Source organism: Rhinolophus ferrumequinum, chromosome 10 (genome assembly GCF_004115265.2).
Source record: "Rhinolophus ferrumequinum isolate MPI-CBG mRhiFer1 chromosome 10, mRhiFer1_v1.p, whole genome shotgun sequence".
NCBI lineage: Eukaryota > Metazoa > Chordata > Mammalia > Chiroptera > Rhinolophidae > Rhinolophus > Rhinolophus ferrumequinum.
This window is the reverse complement of record NC_046293.1, coordinates 38,928,474-38,949,886: the sequence shown is the minus strand read 5'-3', so window position 1 is coordinate 38,949,886 and position 21,413 is coordinate 38,928,474. Positions and strand designations below refer to the sequence as shown.

At 35.6% G+C, this 21,413-nt stretch overlaps 1 protein-coding gene across 4 annotated transcripts in view; it reads right to left on the bottom strand.

The window, feature by feature from the left end:
- The window catches only part of CCDC91 (coiled-coil domain containing 91), a 290,110-nt gene that overhangs the window by 135,604 nt on the left and 133,093 nt on the right, over positions 1–21,413 (bottom strand). For all 4 annotated transcript variants that reach the window (XM_033117969.1, XM_033117972.1, XM_033117970.1 and 1 more), the window contains exon 7: positions 5,229–5,306. In XM_033117969.1, the coding sequence (XP_032973860.1) occupies positions 5,229–5,306 (78 nt within the window). The remainder of the gene's footprint in view (positions 1–5,228; positions 5,307–21,413) is intronic.

Genomic DNA, 21,413 nt, shown 5'->3' with positions numbered 1-21,413 from the left:
GCCATCTGTTAGCAGAATACATTCTTGCTCAGGAGAGGTCAGTCTCTGTTCTATTAAGAACTTCTACTGACTAGATGAGTCCACCCAATTATAGAGGGCAACCTGCTTTACTGAAAGTACATGGATTTAAATGTTAAAAAACACACCCTCACAAAAACATCCAGAATAATGTTTGTCAAATATCTGAGCACCATCGCCCAACCAAGTTGACACACAAAATTAATCACAATGCGTCTTGGTGTGGAATATTTTGGTTTCTTTGTTTGTCATGTTTAGAGTTCACTCAGCTTATTGAATATGTACTTTCATTTCTTCTGCCAAATTTGGGAAATTTTCATCCACTATTCTTTAAATATTTTTTAAGCTCTACTCTTTCTCCTCTCTTTCCAGGACTCTGATAACATGACTTTTAGATCTCTTGTTATAATCCCACAGATTCCTAAACCCCTGTTTGTTTTGTTTATTTTCTCTCTATTGTTCAAATTTAATGATTTGTATTGCTCTATTTTCAAGTTCACTGATTTTTCCCATGTTTCTCCAGTATACTTCTGAACCCATACACTGAGTTTTTTAGTTTGTTTGTTTTTTTGTATTTTTTCAGTTCTAAAATTTCCATTGGGTTCTTCTTTATACAATCTATTACTTAGCTAAAACTATCTATTCCTTTGCAGAAATTTCCTACTTTTTCATCTGTTTCCAGCATGTTCATACTTGTTTGTTAAAGTACTTTTATGATAGATGCTTTGAAATCCTTGTCAGAGAATTCTAACATTGGTGTCAGCTCAGTGCTGGCTTCTGCTCATTGTCTTTTTTCACTCAAGATGAGATTTTCTTGGTTCTTGGAAAGGGTAGTTATTTTCAATTGAAACCTGGATATTTTAAATCTTGTTTTAGCAGGCTTCCTCTGATATGATACTTCTACAGAAGGGAAAGGGGGGAATAGTCAGGTACAGAAGTGCAGGATCCTGACTCATTCTCTGCTGACACACAGGGCGGAGGGAACAAGGATCTCCTCACTGTTGCTGGACAGGGTTAGGAGTTCATCACCCCACTAGAAGCTCACTGATACCACTCTGCTTGGAGGAGTAAAGGCACCACCTTATTGTTCCCCAAATGGTCCCCCACTGACTCTGCAGGGCATGACCTTTTTACCACGGAGTAGTTATGAAAATCATGACTCTCCATTAAATATCCCTTCATACCTTTTCAATGCGTAAAGGAAAAAGGATCTCATTACCACCAGGGTGGAGTGGCAGTTGATTTCCTTTGTGGCCTACCAACACTCAAGTGGGAGGGGACTTACTACCCAGTGGGTCCAAAAGTCCTTGTCCCCCAGTCAGCCTTCTTTGACACCTCCACAACGGGAAAGAAGAAGGGAACCTCCTTATTGCCTGGCGAGGGTGGAAATCTCGGTTCCCTAACTAGCAGGGAACCACTAGGCAGGCCGGGAGTGGGGCTGCAGTTTATCCTACTGTATTTGATAGGAGTAGAATAGTTACGAGTATTAGCTAACAGTTTTCTGTCTTGTTAGATGGAGGCTTTACTTGTCTTTTGGGTAGAGAGAAAGGCTTTTCTCAGTATTTGCTGTCTGTGCCCATTTTTTATATCTGAGTTTTTCACTTCTCTAGCACCAAGTCTGGGACAAATGAAACAAAAAGAAAAACCCAGAAAACCCAGCACCATGTAGTTACTTGGTTCCTAAGGACCCCTAGCCAGTCTGCCTTCTCTGTGCAAATTTTCAAGGTTCTTAATGTCTGTTTAACACATAATGTCCAGGGTTATTCTTTTAGCTGCATTTAGTACGAAGGATAGGGGGAAAAAACGTCTACTTCATATATCTGAAGCAGAGGTTAATGCAAAAATAAAGAATCTTCGGGCCGGCCCGATGGCTCAAGCGGTTGGAGCTCCGTGCTCCTAACTCCGAAGGCTGCCGGTTCGATTCCCACATGGGCCAGTGGGCTCTCAACCACAAGATTGCCGGTTCAAATCCTCGAGTCCCACAAGGGATGGTGGGCTGCGCCCCCTGGACCTGGAGCTGAGCTGTGCCCTCCACAACTAAGACTGAAAGATCAACAACTGGAAGCTGAACGGCACCCTCCACAACTAAGATTGAAAGGACAACTTGACTGGAAAAAAGTCCTGGAAGTACACACTGTTCCCTAATAACGTCCTGTTCTCCTTCCCCAATAAAAATCTTTAAAAAAAAATAATAAAGCATCTTCCTGTGCATTATTTTTTTAGGCTTTTGTCATTTTTCTTTTACTTTATTTGGAATGTTTTGCTATCTTTTCTAATGAAATCTTTTCCCAAATTCCTTGTTTCAGTTTGACTTGGAGAGGGAAAAAAATGATTGATCATATCTAGTCCAGGATATGTCAGATCCCTAGAGGCGAGGAATGGTGGAATTCTTTAGTCCAGTTTCATATTTCAGGAAATACCTGCACAGGTAGGAGAGGTAAAAGTGTGAAGCCCTGAAAACTGAAGAATCAAAGAAAGCTATGATTTTAGGTTCCTTACACCTTGTAAATGCATGTACACTTCCCATATGTGCCCATGCACAGGTGTATGTGTATCAAATATATATTTTACTGACCAAGGATTTGCCTGTTTTGTTCAGTGCTGTATCTACAACACTCTGACATTAAAAAAAAAAAAAAACTTCAATAATATTTCTTGAATTAAGTAATGAATAAATGCAAAGAGAATATTAACACAACTTCTGTTAGCAATAGTAATTAGAAGTTGTATTTTGGTTTGTTTTTGAGTTTCCCAGTGATTACTGAATCATCCATCCAAATGCTTACATACTTTAACAAAATGAAGCTTTAAAAGACACTAATAAAAAGCAAGTTGCTATCTTAAAAAAGGAGAAGCATCATAAAATAACTATCACATTAACTTTACATGCATGAATTTAGAATGGAAAAGAAATTTTCTTTCTTGTTCCATAATAGGACATAAATCATCTTACGTTATAAAGACATCTAATCTACCAAGAAAACATTGCCTATTTTTCCTATCGGAATTACTTTTTTCCCCCACACTACTATTAAGTTGATTCTCAGTATGCTTGTAGAACACCTGGGTTGTAATATTTTATGTGATAATTAACATATTAGATGTTAATCCTCCTCAGAGTACTATAATATCGTCATGCAAAATGTGAAGCTCATCACTAAATCAATATGGAAAGTTATACGACATGTACTTATACCAAAGTTCCTGCTATAAACGAATTGTTCGTTTATAAATTGCAAATTAACTGACTATAAGTATAATATGAAAAATGAAATATAACTTTGTAAGCTATTTGATTCAATTCCCAGTCCCTTTAAGCAAATCATACTACCTAATGCCTGAAACTTTTAAATCCTTTTTTAAATTTGTCAAATAGTGATACTAGATAAAGAAGAGATAAAATGAGTAGTTCTCAATCAAATTTCTTCAAAATGCAGTTTTCAAAATATATTTGCAGTTTTCACACATGCTTTTAACCACATTAGTTGGCAATGTTGAAAGTAACACACAAAAAACATCTTTTCAGCAAAGGAAATATATGGAGCTAGAACCAAAAAGGGATTTAATATATAAAATACTGAGCTGTTCAGAAACACATATAAGCACATACACAATGTAAATACTTCCAAACATTGAATTTAAAGTTCATAAATAAAAATACGTAAAATATAAATTCATCCAAGAATATATCACTTAATACCCCAAGAGAATTATGTAAATTCCAGTATTTCAATTCTTTCCAACCTTAGCCTTAGGGAAAAAAAAGAAGATGGTGCAAAACAGACCCTATACTTTCCTCCAACTCAATATTTATAAAGCTGGTTTATATTAGGCTAAAAATTCACACCATTATGAAAAGGGCGAATAAGCACAACTGTAAAAACCAGACATTTTTAAATGACTTTGTCACCAATGCCATCAATTTCTATATTGGGTATAGTCACAAAATGCCCTTTCACAACCCAAGACACATGTACCAGATTATCTTAATACCTTGATGGGGGGTAGCTTTTCACTTAAATTAATTTTGATCTATTTCTTTTTCTACTTTTACCCAAATGACTTCTTACAGGAAGCTTCTTGACATTATGTTATCAGCTAACTAAAATTATATTAACTTCTATCAAGTCCAGGGATAAAGTTTAATCAACAGCAAATGTCTATATACCACATGTGGCAGAAGCATTTTTAAAAAACACTTAATATAATAGTGAACAATAAAAAATAAACTAAATGCTTATGTATGCAGATATAGTTAAACCATTTATGGTATGCATGTACTATAGAATACTATATACAACAGTAACACAAATAGGGTAAGTTTATATATACTGACATGAAAATATCTCCAAGTCATATTGAGTAAATGCAGCAAGAAACAAAAGAATAGATTGAATAGAAAAACATTTTTGTAAAAGTAAATCCAAATTATATAGGATGTGGGAGCGTGTGTGTGTATGTATAAATGTGTGAATGTGTGTGTGTGTGTATATACATATATATATATATATATATAAATAAATATATATATATATATGTATGAAAACTTCAAGAAATACGCATATCAAATTGCTTACAGTGTTTACATCTGGGGAGAACTGTTTGAATTTGATTGCAACAAGAATGCATTCCTCTTTTATTTGTGGGGGGGGAGTATCTAACAGGAAATTTAGTGGGGTGAAGAAGATTTTGTCATTAAATACTCAATATACTTTAAATGATTAAGCTTATTCAGGCATAGAATCAAAATAATAATACTCTATATATCACTGATATTGATATTTATCACAATTTCTGTTATTACTTAAATGTACTGAAATCTATTAAAGAAAAGAAAAAAGGTTTAATAATATTTTTCTGTTTTATATCAGACCTTTTTATTCTATAAGAGGTGAAACCACAGTAAAGACAAAAAAAAACCAAAACTAATCCATAAATTAATTCTATAGTATTTTGTTTTCAAACTTCAGCTGCCAATCCTGTATTCTCAAATATTCTATAACTTCTCAAGTGCAGAGCAATATCTAGCATGCTTTACCAACTATGCTTTTAATGAACACTTATAATGTCAATTGAAAGACATTCCATACCAAAATAAGCCTACACTATAATTCTATAATTTGTATGTTTGCATATGCCTATGTGTAATATTTTTACTAAAGTTTGCCAAAGTTTAAAAGAATAAAGAAAACAGACTCTCAAGCCTCTACCTTATATTCATCCACAATGATGCTGAGGGCTTCATGACCAGCTTTCCTCATGTCTTCCAATTCTTGTTTATGTTTTTCCTGAGGGGGGAAAAAAAAAGGAAACTAAACCATGATTTGTTGTTTTATTTACAAAGTAATATAACTATTGACTTTTGCATCCATGAATAATTGAGTGGTTTGTAAAACATCACTGAGGCTGCTGCTGAAAACAGAGAAAAGCTATTTTTTTTTTAAAGTTGTTTGAAAGCATTAGGGTGGACTGTGGCACCAAGAAATTAAAGGGAAACAATTAGTGAGAAAGGAAAACCATGCTGAGAGGTGAGATCACACAGGGCAATGGTGTTATCCCTTGAGGCACTGAACAATTCTGGCCCTGGATCAGGAGACAGAAGGTCCTGTGTTACTTTCACAAGCTTATGTCTCTAAATTTTGTTACTACTTTTCCAGTAATACATACGTGGACTGCAAAAAGAAAGATTCATTTGATGTGAACCCCGAGAAGAAATTTATCTGCTGAGATAGACTCCCCATGGTCAACCATGGGCCAAAATTTTAGGAATATTAAGAGCCTAGCGGCCATTTGCTGACAGGGGCTCCTCACATACTCTGTATACCTGGAAAAACCTCAGACTGAACTCTCAGGCTTCCTGCAGTATGCTCTGCTGGTTTTCACCTGTTTCTACCATCTGAGACAAGCACTGCAGGGAAACCCTCATTCTATTTTTCTATGAACAGAGACTGAGACCTGCACAATCAGAAGTGTACACTTTGGACACCTCATTTACATAAAAGAGACCTAACTGAGAATCGGGTGGGAACTTTTGCTATAAAAGGTTTCCTCACCATTGTCTAGGAGGAACACAATTTAAGTTGCTAACTGAATCTGTGTCTCCCAAGCTGTAGCTCTTTTTGGTCAAATAAATGCTTTTTATTCTTTATTACAGTCTAAAATTATTTTGGTTTATACATACATACCAATAGTTTAATACATAACAAAGTTTGGGAACCATTGGGTTAAGGTGATCAACCTCCCATTTTACCTTCCTAGGAAAGGAAAGAATGAACTCTCTTTGGAGATTGTTAAGATTCTATACAGTCTTTCCAATGTTTCAAAAACTTGTACATACAGCTTTCAATACAAAATTATTATAGATGACAGTAGATGACACCAAAGAAAACAGAAAAGACAAAAGAAACAGACCCATGGGTGATTGGGACATTAGTTATCAAAGAGTTTAAAATATGTATGATCGATATGTTCAAGAAAATAGAGGAGAAATGGAGAAAATGGATAGAGTAGAGATTTTCATTCAGAGAACTGGAATTCATAAAATAGAAATTCTACTGCTGAGAATATGTACTATTAACAACTCAAAAGATGAAATAAACAGTAGGTGAAAAGGCGTAAAGCAGGATTAGCTAATCAAAAGACAGTGGAAAAAAACAGAGACTACAGCAAAAAGAGAAAAAAATGGTAAACCACCCCCCAAAAAACAAACCCTTTAAAAAGACATGGAACAGAGTAAAAAGATCAAATAGAAACGGAACAGAAGAATCTTTTAAAAATAATCCAAAAGAAAGGAGAAAAAAACGTAGTAAGATGATAAAAATAATGAGAAAAAAATAATTTCCAACATCATGCATGAATTCAGGATATTACATAACCTACATATATTTATAAAAGCAATTAGGTATTATAAAATGTTAAATCAATAACTATGATGTTTTAGATGAAATGACAAAACTCTTAAGAAAAAAACACAACTTACCAAAACTGAAAGATAAAGTTAAAAATCTGAATAGTCCTATATGTGTTAAAGAAATTGAAGCAATATTAATTTAAAAAACAAACAAAGAAAAACTTCTGACAAAGGAATCTCTGAGCCTAGATGACTTAACAGATGAATTTTAATAAACATTTAATAAAGAAGTAACAGAAATCTTACACAAAATCTTCCAGAGAATAGGAAAAGAGGGAATATTTTCTCATGTATTTCACTTGGACAGCATATCCCTTATACTAAAATCTGTAAAGATTATTTAAAGAAAATAAAATTACGAACCAATCTTTTATGAATATAGAAACTAAAATTCTAAACAAAATATCAGCAAACTGAATGTAGCAATATATAAATAGGATAATAGATCTCAACTAAGTGGATTTTTAGGAACATCATGTTGGTGGAAATGATTTATACTATTTCAGGCATGAAGCGCAAAAACCTCTCATGCAATTCTCCATACATTCCCATTCTTTCCCTATTTGTTTGCTGGATGTCAATGCCCAAAAGGACAATTAAAGCCAAGTGCTGCGAACAGCACAGGCTCTGCTAGCCTGGGACCCTGAATGATTGCAAGGAATGACTGCACCACCTCAACAGACTTTGACAGAAAAATAAACTTCCACTGTATTTAGGATAAAAGATAATGCCAATAGTTCTCACTCGTTTACTGCTATTGTTGCTTGTTCTTCAACTCCCCTCTGACTCTACAGATTCTTGTTTCAGTATCAATATTTCCCTTTTTGGTATATCCCTTAATGTGTCTTACTATAGCTAAAAAACACTATTTCCCCAAAGTGCCTAAACATAAAGAACCTCCAGGAGAACTTGTTACAGCAATGATTTTTATTGGTATGGTTATCAATCTATGGCTCATGGCAGCGATCTTTTTAAAGTCATTTTTCCATTTCTGTTCAAGTTTTTTTTTTTTTTAATAGAAACTAAATAATACAGAAGTTAAATCCAATTACCTGGCTAAACAAGCTCATGCATCATATTACACTGAAAACATGCAAATAAATAATGGCATTACTACCAACTAATCACTTTGGAATTCCCATTGATAGGTTACTTCACAAATGGGTATGTGACTTATCATATAAGGACCTAGGGAGGACAAAGCATGGATCCATGTGCTAAATATTACAGTTCTTTTCTTCTTCTTACTTTTCAAGATTAAAGTAAATAGAAATAGGTATTTGGACATATTCTTTCCATGTCATTGTGAAATATCTTAGGCAGTTCTTGAGATTCATATTTCTACCTTGGGACCAGTGATATATGAGAAGCTCTCTGGTCAAACACTGTGGAAATTAACTGCATACACCAACATGTAAAACCTCTGACAAACCCAGGAAGAAATATGATGAAATTTACCAAAACCAGCATTTTTCAAATTTAACTAATCCGATGTTCACTTTTTTGTTTTTTTGTTTTTTGGGTTTTTTTGCTCTTGACAATACCTACTACTAACTAATCTCTTCAGTTTAGAACTGAAGAAACTGAGATATTCTTCAGAATTCTAGAGTTCATTAGGCTAAAGTAAAGAAAATTAGCCTAGATCAACTAAATGAAATTGACAATGTATTTTACTTTTCCTTATTAATTACAAATGGAAGATGAATAGGCACCATTTCAATTATAAAGTTTGATCATTCTATAACTATGGTCCTGAATAACGACATTTATCATTAAAAAGTATTGGTATATTAAAAGAGTTAAAAGTATTGGTGTTACTAAACGTATTAACAGAACACATCGAGTACAATGTATTAAGCAATTTATATAAATGGTCTTAGAGACATTTGATAAATGAGCAAAATGTTCTGACATTATATTTTATGAACAGAAACCCTAGACTAAAGATAAGCAAAAAAATGAATAAACAGCATATAAACCAAGTGGAAGAAACAAACACCTATAGAATATTCCACCCAACAACAGCAGAATACACACTGTTCTCCAGTGGACAAGAAATATTCTCCAGGATAGGAGAATGTAAGTCAGGCCACAAAGCAAGGCTCAATTCCTTATGTAATAACTGTCCTCTGGGGCCCAATGGCACAGTCTCTCTGGTCACCTGAGCCAGGTGCTGCAGGTGTGTCCCTTGTGTTGGATGTTATGTGCCCTCCTGTTGTAGTTGAGCCTTGGTTGTTGTTTGTACGTCAGTCAGAGGGATTGACTCTCAGGCTGATTGGTTGTGAGGACTGGCTGTTATTACAGTGCATCCACTGTTGTGCAGGGGCTGACCCTACAGAGCAGAATTTGCTTTAGCAGGGCACTGGTGCCTGCCTATTCTACTCTTTCGGTATGTTGTTTGTGGAGATAGCCTGATGGTGTTCTGGCCTGTGGTCAAAAGCTAGGCACAGGGCATGCTGCCCCAGGCCTCCTGGAAGGGGCCCAATCACAGGCCAAGTTGAGCTTCAGCTTCTGCTCTGCTTGGGGCCACCTGGCATGAGACATAAAGCCATCCGTAGATGTCTTCCACCTGAGCTGGGCTTTGAGGTATCTGGCTGTGAACCAAGGCTGGCTACCACTAGTACTGGGCTTAGGGCTGCTTAGCACGAGATACAGGGCATGCTGAGGTCAGATGATGCTTGTTTTTGAACGTTTGGGAGATTTTAAGAAAGTCTGCAGCATGAGCCAAGACAGGCCATTTGTATGGAAAAAACCACTGAAAGTGGCTTGGGTGGGCCTCCAAGTTCGGTGGGGAGGAGTATCAGGGAGTCACCAGAGTGGGGCAGGATAAGATGGAGATTCAGATATGGCGGCCTCCTGTGTTTCCACACCAAGAAGAATAGGGTTCAACAAAGAAATAACGGATTCTGCCAACACTTCTGTCTAAGAGAAAGCTGCCCCTCCAGCACATGCTCTGAAACCAGACAATTCAGTTGTTCGCTGAATGTCCCTTGCTCCTTTCATGCTGCTGCCTGAGTGCTGGACTGCAGTGCGAGTGAGTCTGTCAGTGAGTAAGTCCCTGTGTAGACCCTTTAAGAGGAGTGCCTGGGACTCCAGCTGCCCTTGGTCTCACTCAGCCACAATCTCTCCTGGTTTTCAGAGCCATAAGTTGTGGAGACTTCTCTCCCCAACACTGGAACCCTGGGCTGGGACCCCTTGCTCCTCAGTGGGGGGACCTCTGCAAGGGTACCGTTTTTAACCAACATTGTGGGTATGAAAACCAGCCCATTCCACATCTCCGCCCCTCCTACCAGTCTTGATGTGGACTCTTCTGTATGTACCAAGTTATAGGACTTCTGTTCGGCTAGAATTCAGGCAATTCACAATGATGGTTGTTCTAGAGTTTAGCTGTAATTTTGATTTGGTTGTGAAAGGAGGTGAACACACCATTTTCCTACTCTGCCATCTTGGACCATTAGCTAATTTTGTTTCCTTTTGATCACAGAATGCTGGTTTTATTATTATTACTTTATTGGAATTCACTGAGGTGTCAGAAAGATTTCTCACAAAAGGACCACAAGAATAACATTCTCTAATATTTTGAATGTTGAGAACCTTTCTCAGCTTTTAAAATTTATTATCAGTTAGCTAGCTGTATATAAATCCTGGATTCACATTTTCTTTCTTTGAGTACTTTAATTACATTACATTATTTTTTGGCATAAAGTGTGATTTTTAAAAGTCGGACATGGATCTAATTTTCTCCACCTTATATTTAGGTTGACTATATAATTTATGTTCCAAATTGTGTTACTTTTGAGAGTAAAAGGGGTTATTATTAATAATTACACTAGGATAAGAGGCATAAATATGACTATCCTAGGTAAACCAAAAAGCAAAGTCATTGCATGTCTAGATTTCTGAGGTGCTCTTTAAAGTCACTGGATTATGTCTCAATTGACTATTTGGGGCCTATTTCTTCAGGTACAAATGTGCACTTTTAAATTATAACATCCTAGTCTTCTTCATTTCTTGAAAACTTAATTACATTTTTCATATAGTTGTTTCACATCTTTGGTTTTCTTTTTCTGGGACTCCATTGATACACATGCTGTATCAGTTTTGCTCGTTTTCTATAATTACTCCTTTCTCTCAAATCCTTTCTTCATTATTTGAAATTTTTCGTTTTTCTTTTTGCCATCCTTTATTTTACTTTCTTTCTATAGTATTACATTCACTCTTTTATTCTTTAAAGCTTAGTCCTCATTTTGGACGTTTTTCTTTTATTTCTCAATTATTTTTGAGTCAGCTATCTCTTTTGGTTTAACTGTTAACTTTTCTCATTTCTGAACATTTCTAATTCTAATTTGTGTTATTTGTCAAATGCTTCTACCTTTGTACACAGTTTCACCACTATCCTTTTCTCTTTCCCTGTTCCAGTTTACTTTTAGGAAGAAGTTCCTGAATAAGGAGTAAAACGGGCCTGAACAACTTTCGTAGCTTCACAATTCTAGGGCTCCCTCTTCTGTTGTTATTATAAGGTAATAAAATGTTTTTAGTTTAGCCACTTATCTCTAATACTTTCTAATATCTTCTTTCTCAGAACCCCTCCCCTACCAGTGTCTGAACATTCTCCTTTCTTCAGTGTCACGTATTACTTATTGCCATTTCCCTTTACCATGCATCTCCGTACTTTAAGAGGAGTGCTTTGTCCAAGTATTTACAAAGGAAATGAGGGCTCACAGGACTCTGCGAGTTTCAACTGTTGTCCTCAGTTCTGCTTCCAAGTCCTCTACTCTGATTGGGAACTGCTCATTTTGGGGTGGCAATGTCTGGGTCCCTAGGCTTTCGGGACCATCCTAAATCTCCTTTATGTTCACCTCCATTACTCCAGATGTAATAGACAAGCACATCTTGTTGCTGTCAATAGTTCAGCTCTATCAGTTTGTGCTCTAAAATTCATATAAAAAACTGTCATCTATTTTTTTGTTGAAGATGGTGTTTACGGATTTTTTTTCTTTAACTATCTTAGTCTAATATTCTAAGAAAATTGGAGGAAATTCTAAAAACTATGCAGCTACTATTGCTGCCATCATCATGCCAAATACACCCCTTCCTTCTTGGAATACTTTACTTTGTTCTCATCTATTCGTTCTCAGTCTCATGTGTTGGTTTCTTTTCACTGCCCTAACTTTGAAATGTAGGAGTTCCTTAGGGATCAGACATCGTCTTTAACTTGCCCAATCTCTCATTAATTCTAATTGATTATATTACATTAAATATTATCTATGTACAACTTCTTAATTTGTATCTCCAGTCCTGCTATAGCTGATCCCCAGATTTATATATCTGCCTATTAAGGTCTTTACATGGATGTCTGAAAGGAATCGCAAAGTTAACATATCCAATGTCAAACTTTTAATTTTCCTGTACCAACCTTTCAGTTACTCAGACAAAAAAAATCTCGAAATCATTTTTAATTTCTCTCATTTGTCCCTACAATCCACATGAAATACCTCAGAAAGTCTTATTAAATTGATCTTCGTTTTTGTTTCTTTAATTTTTAAATATGACTGTGCGTCAGGCACTATTCTAAACACTTAATAAACATTTGCTCATTTGTTTTACTTATTTAAACTTCCTATTATCCTCATCTCATGGTCTAGAATCTGAGCACTTGTCAACATCTCCACTGCTACTTCTCCACACCACAATCATGCTCAATAGGCCTATTAAAATAACATCCTTACCTCTTTGATTCTACCCTTTCTCTAACATAGCAGCCAAAACAATCTTTTTTAAAACTTTAAGGCAATCATAAAGAATGTAAGATGTAATCTCCATGATGGCAGGAATTTTTCACTGCTCTAGCCACAGCACCTAACTAGTGGGTGCTTAATGCATATCTGTTGAATAATTAAATATACACATCTGATCAAAATTTCCAAATAGCTTCCATATATTACTGCAAATAAACTGTATAATCCTTCCCATAGTCCAAAGCTATACCACTCTCCGTAAGCCCCTCCCATCTGTTATCACTGGCTTTCCCCAAATCATTATAAGCACATTCCTGCTCTAAGGCCTTTGATCTTGTTATTTGCTATGCTTGATATACTCTTCATCCCACATATTGCACACTCATTTCCTCCAGATATTGCTCAAAAATCATACCAGAGATACATTCCCTGACCTACCCTATATAAAATAGCACATACTCATCACTGTCTACTAATCATGCTTTACTTTTATTCATAGCATCTAACACTACTTATTGTTTCATACTTATTGTCTATTGCCTGTCTATAAGGAGAAAGATAATGCTGGTACTTTCTAACACTATGGCACTTGGGAAGGTGAGGAAAAGACAGACCCTAGAGAGATTTCAAAGTTTGACATTAAGTTCAATTTGGGAAGATGAAATTTTACTTGCCATTGAATGTATGTATCTCAAATGGCACCTTGCATATAATGTCAGCTCAACAAATAAGGATGAAATAAAGAAAAGATAGAATGGACAGGATTTGAAGGCTATTATATTTGGGAAGTGAGAAAAGTGTTCTATTCATCATCAAAGAGACAGAGAGCTATTTAACATCATGATAAGTATATTAAAAGTGTATTTAAAACCTAGTCTTCAAAAAGGATGCTACTTAATAGGTTTACATACATGTTGTTGAGTGAATGAATGAGGTTATGATCAATATTCTACCTCTGATAGAAGCTCAAAAAATTAACAAATATTTTTGTACACGTATGTTTATCTGTTAAATGAGGGAGTGGGTATATTTCTAATATACCCTTTCAACTTTTTAAATGCTATTCTATTAGACAGTATGCTAAAACTAGATCAATCAATCCCCCTTTGCTTACTTCAAAGTTACTGACGGCAATCATACAACCACATTGTAACACACCAGGCTGCCCAGTTACCAAAAGAAAAACACAGGAATAACCAAACAATCATACATAGCCTGAAATTTTTATTTCAAGAATATAGAGCCAATAATTTACAAAGTAGTCAAAAACCCAATTTGACCACAATGATAGCTTTCTTTCAAAATGTCAAACCCAAAACCATCACTAGAAAGGGAAGATTCAGGAAAATGCCCTCACCTTAAATAAAACTACAGACTTTTTAAACAAGAAGAGACTTCAGAGGTAAGCTATTCCAATGTATTCCTTTTATAAATGAGGAAACTGAGGCCTTGAGACGTCAAGAAGTTTGTTCAAGGTCACTGAGTTCAATAAGGGCAGAGCAAAGCCTGAATCATATCTCTTAATAGCCAGCCTATTTATTAAAAATATCCTGTCAAAGTCTGAACTATTTGAGTGTATTCCAAATTCCTCATCAACAGATTTGTTTTCTATATAAAATTCATTAATACACAGAATCACATGTCATAAGTTATATCTTCTGATGAAAGTAAGATACAAATTGGTCACTCTTAATAAAACTTGAAATCGTCATTTATCAATTCATTACTGTCTACCAGAAATTTTGGTCTGAAAAAAATAACGTAAAGTAAGGTGCTTTTTAAAGGTTATCAGAAGCACATTCCAACCAATTCTCTACTGCCCATAACCACTCCAATACCAACTCCTTGCCAAAATTATTAAATAAACCTAGGTCTAATGCCCTTAATATACCTGACATAATTGTATTGAAAAATTATTTGTTGAAGTAATATGTAAATAGGAACCATGTTATTACAAATATAGATGCTTCAGAGAAAAATGAGAAATTAGCAAAATTTTTTAAGTAATCATCATTAGCATACTGATAACAGAATTCAATTTAGATGTTTAAATCAAAATTTATACAAAAATTTTTTTAAAGCCCAAGCTTATGGCACAAACTGAAAAACATTTCTCAATTCACATTATATTACTATGGGCCATTGCCAAACCAAGTAGAATCTTAATCACTAATCATGCTAATCACAGCTGATAAATTAATCCATGCATAGTAACTGGATATTTTGCCACATAGATGGTTACAAGCCAACATTTGACTGATGTATTCGGAATGAATTGCTACAGTATTTAAAAAAAGAGAAGAAAGAAAGAACCAAGGGAAAAAGGGAGGAAAAGAAGAAGGGGGGAGGAAGGAAACCTCCAAAGACCAGTCAACCATGATATTCCACCTATTAGACAGCAGTTGCTTCTCACTTTCTAAATTCTTTGGTCAAGACAAACCTATAATTAGACTGAACATAATTAGCAGAACATAATTAGCTTATATTGTCTGATTGAGAAAGGCTTTCCAACTCAAGCTTCACCACCACTCTCCCTGAAGCCACAAGATTACATCCCTTTCACAACAACTAATCAACTATATTGAATAAGGCAGCCATAAACACCTCCAGATATCCCAAAAGGAAATCTGCAGTGCAAGAAATCAAAATAAAGATAGTGGGATAATATCCAACCACTGCACTGAAGGATTTTAACTAAGGATGGTGTAAAATCCCCCCATCAAACTCTGTAGACTCCAATGCACCAAAGTAGCCTGATTGTAAATGTTAGAGAAGCACAAAGAGGACTGGATTATTCCATATGTAACTATCTTATCAAAACAGAACAAAAACAATCTCTCCATCTCTCACTGACCCCATATTTGACAGCCACACTAGCCTAGCTGGTTTCTAAAAGAAAGTACCTTTCACTGGGATGACCTAGCATTATGAAATAGGAAGTCTTTGAAATTCCTCCTCATTCTATGTCATTTCTTTACCATCAGTAACAAATAACAACACATGACACAATCCTTCAAAATCTTACCAAATCAGTGTAACAGACTAATTCAAATATTTAGCCAAATATAAAATGAGAGAAAATAATAACACAAGTACATAAGAATCAGTCTAAAGGTATAAAGTAATATTACATATGGAAATAAAGCATTTTTGCCATAGTAAACTATACCCAGTACTGAAACAGATACAAGAGTCTGTCCCTTTAGCATAGTATTTCCAAGATCTTTCAATGGATTAATTTTCATCCCTGGTCCTATTCTGCTAATAGCTGCCTTAATATACTGCATGGATTTCATCAGCACACAGACTCCAAAAGCATCAGCTTTGCTAAATCTTCTCAATCAAAAACAAGATAACAAAAGAATCTCCTCCTGGACATTTCCTAACAGATACAATGACAAAGATACGCAAAGAACGCCATAATTTGTTCACACCACCACAGAAGTAATTGACTTTTCTATATGCTAACTTACAAAACCTACACATGACAATGTCACATCTATGTCTAAACCAAAACCTTAAGGAAAAGAATTTGTCAGTAACAAATGAGAAATGAGTAAGCAGTTCACATGCAATTCATTACTCTGAACATAGAAACAACTATTCAAGTAAAATTCGTAAGAGAAGACGATGTGTTTATGACAATGCCATTATTGTTGTCACTATCATTTCTCCATTAGCACGTGTCTCCTCTACCGACTGCAATCTATTAAGGAATAAAAGCCAAATCCTGCACAGCCTGAGAATATAGCCTCTTGTGTAACTGTGGCTAAATTCCTGGCTAATTTGTTGATTGGATTGGACCTGTTCCGACTGTTACTTCAATGTCACCTTATTATTTGCTCCAGTAGGAAAGGCAGAAACTCCACTCTGCACCAGATTTAAAAGAAACTACTGTTTATCTTCGACTTTGTTTAAGTCTTCAAAGGCCAAGGTCCTTGAGAAGCAGATGCCCAAAAAGAACTCAAGCCAAGTGGGCAGGGCGGCGGGGGTTAGGAGGTGGGGGGTGAAGAGGACAGATACAGGGTGAAATGAAGAAAGGCTGTTGGACTTCTGGGATTCCATAGGGCGAAAATAGGCTCATAAGGCTACGAGGTGGCAAACATGCACTAATCCTCAAGAAAAAAAGAAATAACTCTTAGGGTAGAGCCTTGGGTGCAGAGATTAGAGACATGGGCCCAGATGCAGAAGCTCAGCCATGTGTGCAGAAGCAGAGGTCAACAGAGCCATAGACACAGAGGGTGAGAGAGTTAAATGCAAAAAGTGAACAAGCCACAGTCATGACCACAGAGAGCAAATGAAATGCAGACATGGGTCTAGATACTGACCAAGCCAAAGCCATAGTCCCAGAGGCTCATCAAGCTGAAACCACTGACCCAAAGCGTGGAGCATCAAGCTACAGAGGACTACTCGCAAGCCTAGAACCTAATGAACTTTGCCCTTCTGTGTTTCAAACTTGCTTAGGACTGGTGATCCCCTTAAAGTTGTACTGTCACACCCTTGACCTTCTCTTTATTTCTTTCAATCCTTCCCTTTTAGAATGGCAATGTCTATCCCATACCCGTTCCACCACTGCATTCTGGAAGCAGATATCTTTTCTATGACTTGTTTTCTAATTTTACAGGGACCCTTATGAAGAGAAAGTTTTTCCCCAGGATGGATCATATTCAGAGTTTCACCCATATATGAGGTTTAGATAATTTAAATAATGACATTTGGGATTTTTCAGCTAATGATATTTAGTTGAGATTTTGAACTTAGACCTGATGCTGAAATTGGTTGAAATTTCTGGAGATGTTGGATAGGGTAAATATACTTTGCACTTTGGAAGAGCAGAAATTTGGGGGGGCAGGGGAAGACTGTAGTGGATTAAAGTGTGTATTTAAAAAAGATATGTACTAATGGAAAACAGTATGGAAGTTCTCAAAAAATTAAGAATAGAGCTACCATATGACTCAGCAATTCCTCTACCTGAAAAATCTGAAAACACTATTCATAAAGATACATGTACCCCTATGTTCATTGCAGCATTATTTACAATAGTCAAGACATAGAAACCTAAGTATCCTTCAACCAGTGATTGGATAAAGGTCTGGTACATACACATATATACAATGGAACACCACTCAGCCATAAAAGAGGATGAAATACTGCCATTTGTGACAACATGGATGGATCTTGAGATTATCATGCTAAGTGAAACAAGTCAGACAGAAAAGGACAACAACCATATGATTTCATTCACGTGGGCTATAAAACAAAAAATAACAAACAAAACAAAAGAAAACAAAACAACAAACTCATAGATACAGACAAAAGAATGATGGTTACCAGAAGGGAATGGAGATGGATGGAGGAAACAGGGCAAAGGGGGTCAAATATATGGTAATGGAAGGAGACTAGACATTGAGTGCTGAGCTCACAGTGGAGTATACAGATGTTGTATTATAAAATTGTATACCTGAAATTTATATAATACTGACCAGTGTTACCCCAATAAATTTAATTATTTTTTTAAAGAAAGATATGTACTAGTATTACTGTCAAGTACTTATGAATGTAACTTTATTTGGAAAATAGATCCTTTTCAGATATCAAGCTAAGGATTGTGACATGAGCCCATCTTAGCTTTAGGGTAAGCCCTAAATCCAATGACTAGTTTCTTTTCATTTTTTTTTAAAGTATAATTTGCATATAACATATTAGTTTCAGGTGTACAACACAATGATTTGATATTTGTATTTGTTGCAAAATGATCACCACAATAAGTCCATACGTAGTTCCAATTTTTTTCTTGTGATGAGAATTTTTAAAATTTGAAATCTTACCATTTACAACATGAATGGACCGAAAGGATATTATGCTAAATAAAATAAGTCAGATAGAGAAAGACAAATGCCATATAATTTCACTTAGATGTGGAATCTAAAAAGCAAAATAAATGAACAAACAAAACAGAAGTAAACTCATAGATACAGACAACAAACTGATGGTCATCAGATGGGAGGAGTTGGGGGGATGAGCTAAAAAGGCGAAAGGGATTAAGAAGCACAAATTTTCAGTTATAAAAATAATCATGGGATGTAAAATATAGCACAGGGAATATAGTCAATAATACAGTAATAACTATGTATGGTGCCAGACGGGTACTAGACTTATCGGGGTGATTACTTTGTAAAGCATATAAATGTCTAATCACAAAGTTGTATACCTGAAACTAATATAATATTGTATGCCAACTATAACTGAAAAATAAATTTAAAAAAATTTACTCTTAGCAACTTTCAAATATGTTATATAGTGTTGTTAAATATAGTTACCATGCTGTACATTCCATCCCCAGAACTTATTTATTTTATAACTGAAAGTATGTACCTTTTGATCCCATTCACCTATTTTGCCCACCCTCTACCTCTGGCAACCATCAATCTGTTTTCTATATCTATGAGATTGGTTTATCTGTTTGCTTTCTTTTTCTTTTTTAGATTCAATATATAAGTGTCATTATATGGTATTGTCTTTCTCTGCCTGACTTATTTCACATATCTTTCTAAGAGATGGCAGATTATACACAGATATTTACTGTCGCTGCCACTTAAAATGCAACTAAAACCTGGAAAGAGTTTTGGTTTTCTTATTTTACTTTGCTTTTGTTTTTTGTTTTGAGTGTAATAACACAAAGCTATAAAGACAAACAGTCAAAGAGTTAAGAAAACAGAAGATGGAAAGCAGATGGATGTGTGCTAGCTGAAATAGCAAAGCCAAGAAAGCTGAATGTTAAAAGAAGCAGTTTGAAAAAGCTAAGAAGAATTCAGCAATAATGCAGAAACCCCCATCCACTCTGGATTCAGCAGCCAAGTACTCTGGAAATGAAGGTACAGGGAACGCAAAAAACAAGAGGTATGTCAGAATATCTATTTAAAAAGCAGCCACCTTCAGATCCCTTCCACGACTTTGCGGTGCTATGAGACTGCCCCTAAGCAATTACAGTAGAATAATGAAGGTCTATTCTCCAGAGAGGGCAATGCAGGAGGTCTATTTACGTCCCAGAAATCTTTCCCTGTTTAGTCTGAATTATCCTTACCAGGCAGGGGCCTAAATGGGCCGTCTATAGGGAATGTAATAAAATCTCGGAAAAAAGGTAGGACTAGGTACATAATTTGTGGACCCCAATATGAAATGAAAATGTGGAGCCCCTGCTCAAACATTAAGAATTTCAGGATGGCAACAGCCGATCATTAAACCAAGCACTGAAATCACAGGGCCCTATGCAAATGCACAAGTGGCATGGCCATGAAGACAGGCCTTCTTAACCATACAGATAATGAGAAAATTGTTTTCAACAGCCTTGTCAGAAAATTCTATACGAAAGCCTACCCTACTGCATGGCCCATTCACCAGCAGAGCTCCAATCAACCTTTTGTGCCCTCCTCCTACATAAGCGATAGCTATGAATCACTAGCCATTTAAAGAAAGCTTCTAAATGGAATACAAAGGCCAGAACACAACTAAAAACAAAAAAATCTTCTTAGAAAAAGTAGATTATATAAAGATTAAAAAAACAGTAATATTAACATTCTCAAAGAAATAAAAGCTTTTGGGGATTCAAAACATAATAATACATTAAGAAAACATCAATAGAAGACTAGGAAAATAAAGTTAAGATTCAATCAAAAATGGGAGGGGAAATCTAAACATAGTACATTGAAGGGGTGCTTAGAATTCTTACACAGTGGTCAAACATAGGCCCAGGGACTTTATCTCCAGCACTACTGCATAATTAAAAGGGCCTCCAGTAAAAACTACTAGAGCATAAACAGAGCTTAAAGTTTACCGTATTGCTTGGCTTACAGAAAGTAAGGGAAATTACTAAAGGGCCAAAAACAAAAAAACAAACATAAAACTGAACTGAAACCTAATTTTTAAGTGGAAAGCATTCCTAAAAGCATCAAAACAAAAGTCAGTATATAGGCTTTTCAACGAGGAAAGCAAGTCCTGGGGTGGCACAAAGAAAAATAACCAGTTATTAGAAAACTACACTACAATAGAGATGCAAAAGTTGTATCAGTATAGTGCCAGGACAGTTGACACCCCCAAACTCCCAACAGACGCAAGCATAAACACCTATGGGAGAAGGAATTCTCAAGTAAGGCCCAAGAATGCAAGTAAGATAAAAAAAAAAAAAATGTGAGTTCACAATAAAAATGAACAGAAAAAAACTGCATGGAAAAAAATCACAATGAGTATGAATGCACAAAAGACAATAGTCACTTCAACATAAACAAAAAATTGTTCAGGAAGGGAAAATTAATCATAATATGTTATGTGATTCAGGTGTCCATAGCATTAAAGAGGATCATTATGCTATAAACACTGAATGGTGATCCAATCAAATTTATTGCCATGTTTCCCCGAAAATAAGACCTAACCAGAAAGTACGCTGTAGCATGATTTTTCAGGATGCTCGTAATATAAAATAAGCCCTAACGTGTTTTTTGGAGCAAAAATTAATATAAGACCCGGTCTTATTTTCGGTGAAACACAGTAGGGCTTATTTTATATTACGAGTATCCTGATAAATCATGCTAAGGCTTATTTTCTGGTTTGGTTTTATTTTCCGGGAAACACGGTAGATAACTATACTGGGAGAACGAAAGGACTCCATGTGGAATGAGGATAAGAATTTTAAAAATCTCAAAAATCAAGAAGTAGCGATATTTTAAGTATATTATTTAAAAATATGGGCA